The sequence below is a fragment of the Lolium rigidum genome, chromosome 1, assembly GCF_022539505.1.
Source record: "Lolium rigidum isolate FL_2022 chromosome 1, APGP_CSIRO_Lrig_0.1, whole genome shotgun sequence".
Classification (NCBI taxonomy): Eukaryota; Viridiplantae; Streptophyta; class Magnoliopsida; order Poales; family Poaceae; genus Lolium; species Lolium rigidum.
Genome location: NC_061508.1, coordinates 319,014,130 through 319,021,893, shown reverse-complemented (window position 1 = coordinate 319,021,893; position 7,764 = coordinate 319,014,130). Strand labels below are relative to the sequence as shown.

Here is a 7,764-nt window from a genome sequence, read left to right as displayed (position 1 = left end):
TGATGCTCGACGGCCAAGTCGAGCTGTCTCTCGTTGGCGTGTGTGGCCGACTGTTGGCATTTGGCCAGGTCGGTCGGGGGTTTGTGCCCAATATTATCGTGTCTCATGACGATATTGGTGTTTTTGTATCGGTTTTTGGCCGGTTTTCCCGTTAATAAATCGGCCTTCTTGTTCTTTATCAATGAAAATGGCAAGTCTTGCCTTGTTTCAAAAAAAAAAGTATATGTACAAACAGATGCACTAATTTGTTGTTTTCTCATGGATTTTTTGGCAGGCTGGTTAATTGGTTCATGCAATTTGGTTTTGGTACAGGTTGGGTAGTTTAGTACATCACACACATTTGGTCCATGTTTAGACCTTAGGGAATTGTAATCGCATTCTTCATAATGTGCATGCTTGTTTCCTAACAAAAAAAGGTGTTGAATCATGTGCATTATCATTTTTTTTAGCTCCTGATGCATTAGGTTTTCACCCATTTTAACATCATCAGTTGATTGGTTTCTATTAATTTAGGGCTCTTTCAGAACAAATAAATTTTGAGAAAACAGAAGATTCTAATCATAGGGAAAATTGTTTTTTTTTTTGAGAATTTCTCTGCATTCATATCACGGAAAGATACAAAGTTCTTGACCCTTACAAGCACAGAGAAACACAAACACAAATGACCAAGAACACCTAAAACACCCTAAGATCACCCATGAAGATCTCCGGAGCATGTGTCATCATCACATAACCTTGAGAGATCTCCGGAGCATGTGTCATCATCACATAACCTTGAGAGAAGACCCCTGCAGCAGAAAGAACTACAACCAAGCGCAAGCAGATCATCATCTTCGACCATGGTACAATTGCCACCACGCAGCTTCCTCCTTCCTTGACACCAGCGCCGAGAAGGCATGAACACCAATCCAACACGCCTGCAGCATCCATCGCCATCTTTGGCTTTGAGTACCGCGAAAAGTGTCCCTTCCGGAAGGAAGGGAACTCGAGTCAACCGACCGATCCAGCACCGCGGCCGGGCCATCCGCCCGGGCAAACCCGGAACTCCCTCCGGCATTAGCGCCGAGGAAGAAGAAGAACATCAACAACAAATTATACTGACAAGGAGGAAGACGGGCCTTTCTCCCACCAGCAGAACGCTTGACCATCTGGCCAATTTTGGCGTCGACACATCGAACCGCCTCCTCCCCTCGCCACGAAGGCCGGCCGGAAGAAACTGCACAACGTGAAAACCGCAAACCACCAGAAAAACACAAACCCTAAAAAGGAAGACAAAAGGAAGACAGTGGCCCTTTTGGATCATGAGATTGCAACAACATCAATTAACCCTTTTGATAGTTCTAGATTCGACTGAGAATTAGGTTTGCCTCTTGATTTGCATCTATATCCTATTTTGGACTTGTTTCCTAGGTAAGCAAAGCAAACCACGTGCAAGAAAAAAGACAGAAAAAATGGGGACGTGTGAGAATTTAGATAGATGTTTTTTGATTCGCATCTTGATTCATGCACATTAAAATTCCATATGAATATACAATTACATTTTATTTTTCTCAGCATGAATTACACATAAATAAGTGACATCACACGTGACCGCAATGGTGGAGCCATGGCCCGGCAGGGCCTGGCTAAGTTGATAAACTCCATAAAAATACTACTAAGGAGATTGAGTTTGGATGGGCAAAATACTCAACAAACAAGCTGCAGCTAGACAGCTGCTTCCGCCGCTGCCCGCCTAGAATTAAGTTAGTTTTAGATTGATCGCAAATTAGTCGCGGGCAATTAATTATCCATACCTAATTACTCATCAATGATCGCAAATGTGGACTAGTTGTACAAATCTTACAAGAAACCAGACATTTGCTCCAACGCTCACTGATTAAGTAACATCACTGGGTAAAATTTCTCAATCTTTTTAATGTTTTTCAGATCCCTGCAGGGAAATGAAGCCGCATACCACTGCCTACCCCACCGAAATAAACGCCAAGGGCACCCTATTATTTGTCTCCGTCAGAATTCATAAATCTGACAATCCTGCAGGTCTCTCCTGTTCCGGTGTCTATCATTGCCGCCGTGTACAGCAAGGTACTAAACTACTAATCATGATTCATGGACCGATCGGCGCCAACCGCCATGAAAACGCCAAGGAAGAGTAATTTTTTTCCTTTTCACAAAAGATCCGTAACTGTACCTAACATACATGGACGACACTCCAAATAGAATCGTGCGACAAAAGAAGGGAAATGAATTCCAGAAATTCCATGATATCACTCTAGGTCTCTAGACTCTATGTCAATTTGTGCCTGCATCTGTACTCGAAGATCGAGAAGATAAGGCCTTGTAGCTAGCTCCTCCGAGGCAACATCACAGGCGAGCATGAGCTAGCTAGCTTGCCCATCAACGTATCGGCGGTCTGCAGCTTGGGCGGTATCGTGCGTGCGTGCACGCCATTAACCTTTGGCCATTGCAGCAGTGAAGACGACGAAGGCGTGCAGGTGCAGCTGGGACCTGACGGATCATTACGAGACCCATGTCCTTTGTCGCTTATCGTGGCACTGTGGCAGTGATCTTCCCGTCGTCTTGCCACCCGGCCAGTGGTGGCCATGCCTTGTACTACCGACGGAGTTTCTTGTCACCTGACACGAACCGAGCAGCGTGTACGTAGATCTTTCTATCCAACAAGGATGCCGATCGTTATGGTGAAAAGAATTAAAGAAAGAGCCACACCACACGTACCAGTTAATGGGGTATTTGGCTATGGAACTACGGGGGAGTTGCGACGTCGATGCTAAACACCTGGCGACTGCTACACGCCTACTTGCAACTATGTCAAGCCGGTGATCTGAATCAGGAATTTTGTGACTGAGAGATTCCGCGATTACCGGTCCGTAACCGAACTCCCGTTTCATCTTGTAAATGACTTTATCGTGTACAAAAATAGACTACATTTTTTAATTTAACCTAAACTATATGCATTTCCCTCATCTATAACCAATGCCCTAATCATTTGTATAAGATTTCTATTTCTTCTCCCATGCAAATTATATTCAAACGGTTCATGCAGCCATTGAATCGCGCCAAGATCCGTGCTCGTCTTCTACCTTGCACAACGAGGGGGGGGAGCGTCCACCGAGCCGAGCCGGTGACGGCGTAGGCTGGCCGTGCCACAGACGGCGGGGATCTTAGGATTCAGGGTGCAGGTGCAGGGTGCCGACATCGGAGAAGGGATCGGGGCTTAGAGGGATGGCCGGGTGGTGATGGACCGGCGGAGGAGGAGCTTTGACGGGGCAGGGTGGCGAGGCCTCGCGGAAGTGCGTTGGCCGCGAGTGGGTAGGTCGACTGTTCGGCCGGCGGTGGCGGCGGGGCACACATCGGATACGAGGAAGACGGTGACGTCATGCTGCGAGCCTTAGACACACCCGTATTCAAAATGCTAGATATTATCTAATTTAAAAATATCGTCCGATATTTAACCAGTTATCTTCAGCTATAAGATGTATTTTTGCAGATACCCAAATCCTTGATCTGAATACTGCCTATCAGTTTTGGCACCCATTTGCATTGACCCGAGTGATTGACAAGGTTTCAAATCGGTAACATTGAAAGGAACGACAAAGATTACGCTGTTTCCAAAAGCAACATGACACTTCAAGAAGAACAAGATAGGAAGCATATATTACACAGGAACTGACCGTGCCGAACAACAAACTGAAGAATCTACCAACCACCGTCCTACAGTACACATTTTCCCATCACCTATCCTTATTTATTTTAGAGATCTATACAGACGCCACCTTTCTTCCCTTTCTCCGGCCAGGGCCAGCCATCTTGCTCCGGCGATCGACTCGGTCCGCTGCTGCTGTCATGAATGCGCAGCACTACATGGAGCACTCGGCGGGGAGGCCCTGGGCGACGCGCTTGGGGTCGGTGCAGTAGTTATAGATCATGTAGTTGCTCTGCACCCACCGCATACGCTGCTGCCGCGTCAGGTCCAGCTCCTGGTTGTACCACTCGCCGGCGCCGGCACCGGCGGTACCTGGGGCGGCTTCCGTGCCAATGGAGGCGCCGCAGCGCGTGCGTCCACCGGCGACGACGATGCAGGCGTCGGCCTTGAAGCCGCGGTAGGAGGCGGAGAAGGGCGCGTGGGACCAGTCCGTCTTGACGCGGCCGCCCTGCGTGGCCCAGTCGTCGGCGTTCCAGAGGCTGGAGTAGAGCCGCATGGGCTGGTTCTTGGGGAAGGAGATCCCCTTCCCCTCCAGGTTCCGGAAGTCCCTGATCGGCATGTCGTCCACCATTAAGCTGCATTTACAACAACAACAAATCAATCAAGCTCTGAACTTTGGGTTCTTGGAAAAAAAAAGTTAAGCTCCGGCGGCCGGCGATGGGCAAATAAGCTTACATGATGTGCTTTGGGTTCCAGAGGATGGAGTAGGTGTGGAAGTCCTTGGTGGGATCGAACCAGAGGCGGAACTGCTGCTCCCTTTGGCCCTGCCCCTGCGAGAACACGTTGGTGTGCAGCGTGTACGGCTTGCCGGTCTCGTTCCCCAGGAACTCGAAGTCGATCTCGTCGTGCGTCGCCCCCATCGACGACAGCTGCACATACACCACACCAGATTAGCCACGCACATCACACCAGGCAGCGAAATCAATGTCAGCAAGCTTACGTAGTAGGCTGTGACGGTGCCGGCGGAGTTGCCGGCAACAAGCTTGAGCTGCATGTCGATCTTGCCGAAGAGGTACTCGTGCTTGGACTGAAACCCGGAGCCGGAGATCTTGTCCAGCCCCAGCGTCAGGAGCTGCCCATTATTCAGGATCTTGCCGCGGCCGTCACCCCAGGTGATGTCGAACTCCTTGTCGAAGCTCGCCGCCGCAATGGCACAAGAGGCCAGCAGGATAGCTAGCACCGACACTGCCATGCGAGCCATGATGCTGCTCGATCCGAATCTTACTCTACCCAACTAGCTTGTGTCGTGTACCCAAGAAGATGAGAAGAGTGTAGAGAGCTCGATCGAAGCTCGTGCTGTGTGTGATTCGAATGAGCAGAGCGTGAGGGGTTTATATAGGGGTTTGGAGATAAGCTTTGCGTGCCGGATGTATGGATGGTTCGTCGAATCGAAGTAGGAGCTTGCCAGCACGGCCTAGTGCGTGTGAGTTGGCGCCAGAAGAGAGGAGACAGGGCAGGACGGTGCTGTACGTAGAGAGCACCAGCGGCGCCTGAGAGGGTTGGCACGGCGATGGCGTACGTACTGTAACACATTAAAACCGATGGAGACGTGCAGCAGATTTCTGGATGGATGCAACGGCTCCCTAATCACCATGTCTGGCATTTGAGATGACTCGTGTCTAGCAGACAAATGGCACTGGACAAAGAAAAGAAACGCTTGTACATCCATGATCAGGCCATTAGCAGGGGATAGATGATCAGCTTCTTCCTTCTTCGGTTCATGCCACTACGGGAAAAACGGCCGCCGTGCAACCATTCATTGCCGTGTTCTCACGCACGGTAAAGAATTTTTTGCCGTCCAACGAAAAGAAAACCGCACAGCAATGACTACTGCACGGCAAAGACGACATACGACGCACGGCAAACAAAAAACGCACGGCAAAGCCGAAGAAAAGCGCACGGCAATGAAACCGCGCACGGCAAAGAAATAAAGACATTGCGCGAACCCTTTGCCGTGCGCAAAGTAAGGTCGCACGGCAAAACTGCCTTTGCCGTGCAATTTTTCCTTTGCCGTGCGTCTTATGGCATTTCCTCTTTTTTCTTTTTATTATACTTATTTTAATACTTACATTACTTATATTTATTCCTTAAATATGACAAGTACTACATCTTAATTAATAAAATGTGTATACCCATACTTTTGCAATACGACAGTACTCTAAGTCCTCACTCCCCTCCAACATATCAGGGTTTCGGAGCAAACCGCGTTCGGGGAACCTTCCAAGTGTTATCGCCGAAAGAGAGGAAGGTCACACAGGGGAGCTATGCCTTGCAACATTTGGTGAATCACACCTTCCAAGACACTTCCACACATATCCTAGGCCACATGCAAGTTTTGGTGGCATTCCGGTGCTCCGACATTCATTTCCCCCCGAAAACGGCAGTATGCGTGCCCCGGGGGGTCTACCCTCCTAGATTTCACCGCGTGAGGTTCCACCAACATAATTTTTGATAGGTTTAGTTTTTTTATGCCATATACACATGGAAAGCCAAGTTTGGCACCCTTTGGCACATTATAGCCTCCGGTATACCCGCAGCGGGACACTTCAGCCTGCAAGTCCAGGAACCTTCCAAGTGTTATCGCCCGAAAGAGAGGAAGGTCACACAGGGGAGCTATGCCTTGCACCATTCGGTGAATCACACATTCCAAGACACTTCCACACATATCCTAGGTCCACATGCAAGTTTTGGTGGCATTCCGGTGCTCCGGCGGTCATTCCCCTTGAAAACGGCGGTATGCGTGCCCCGGGGGGTCTACCCTCCTAGATTTCACCGCGCGAGGTTCCACCAACATACTTTTTCATAGGTTTAGTTTTGTTTAGGTCATATACACATAGAAAGGCAGGTTTGGCACCCTTTGGCACATTATAGCCTCTGGTATACCCGCAGCGGGACACTACAGCCTACAAGTCCAGGAACCTTTCAAGTGTTATCGCCCGAAAGAGAGGAAGGTCACACATGGGAGCTATGTCTTGCACCATTTGGTGAATCACACCTTAAAAGACACTTCCACACATATCCTAGGTCCACGTGCAAGTTTTGGTGGCATTCCGGTGCTCCGGCGGTCTCCCCCCGAAAACGGTGGTATGCGTGCCCCGACAGGTCACTACCCCCTAGATTTGTTCGATCGAGTCTCCATCCCTGTTGATCTAAAATATCATGATAATTACATTATTAAATAATACACATGTTAAAAAACAAGTTTAGTATAATTTTGAAATAGATTTGAATCTTAAAGACAATTAAAATGGTGAAAAATATTGTATCGTGCCAAAGCGCACGGCAAAGGCTATGTCGCACGGAAAATTATTCTTTGTCGTGCAGCGGTGCACGGCAAAGGTGTGTTGGACGACAAAGATTTCTTTGCCGTGCAGAGGCGCACGTCAACGGCTATGTCGCACGGCAAAGAGGCCAGGGCGCACGGCAAAGTTTTGCCACACGTCAAACATGCCAAACCCTTTCTGCTAGCTCGACCGGCCACTCATCCACACACGCCACACACGCACGCATCCTCCTCGCCCCTGCTGCCCCCCCGCGCTGCCGCCGCCTCGACGCCTCGCCATGCCCCTCGTCGCGCTGCCGCCGCCTCGCCTCCAGGCCCCCGCCCCCGCTGCGCCTCCTGGGCCCCTCCTCCCGCCTGCAGCCTCGCCTCTAGGTCCCATCCTCCCGCACGCCAGGCCCCCTCCTCCCGGCTCGCCGACATGCCGCCAGGCCTCCTCTTCCCCCGTTGCGTCGCCGCCTCGCCTCCAAGTCCCCTCCTCGCGCGCCATGGCCGCCCGAGCTCTATAGGGGCCGCCGGCACCATGTGTGCGCCCCTGCCTCCGACCCCCCTGCTTGTATTATAGAGATTTATTATAGATTGGATATTAGTATATATAAGATAAGCTCGAGTTATTCACTATTTATACTCGTGAAAATGGAGACTTCGGAGATTTTTAGATATTTAAAAGAAATGTCATACTTTCTTCAACCGCATTATCACCCCATTAAGATGGCATTGATTTTACCCGTGGCAGCATCAACAATTGAAAGAAATTTCCTGC

General features: G+C 49.8%; 1 protein-coding gene across 1 annotated transcript; it reads right to left on the bottom strand.

Annotated features, from left to right (window-relative positions):
• Window positions 1-3,644: 3,644 nt before the first annotated feature.
• LOC124698255 (probable xyloglucan endotransglucosylase/hydrolase protein 23) lies at window positions 3,645-5,011 on the bottom strand. The gene is made up of 3 exons (XM_047230763.1): window positions 4,662-5,011; window positions 4,397-4,590; window positions 3,645-4,296 (listed from the first exon to the last, which is right to left on the bottom strand). The coding sequence occupies exons 1-3, from the start codon at window positions 4,920-4,922 to the stop codon at window positions 3,876-3,878; spliced, it is 876 nt and encodes a 291-aa protein (XP_047086719.1). The 5' UTR covers window positions 4,923-5,011; the 3' UTR covers window positions 3,645-3,875.
• Between the last annotated feature and the right edge of the window lie 2,753 nt (window positions 5,012-7,764).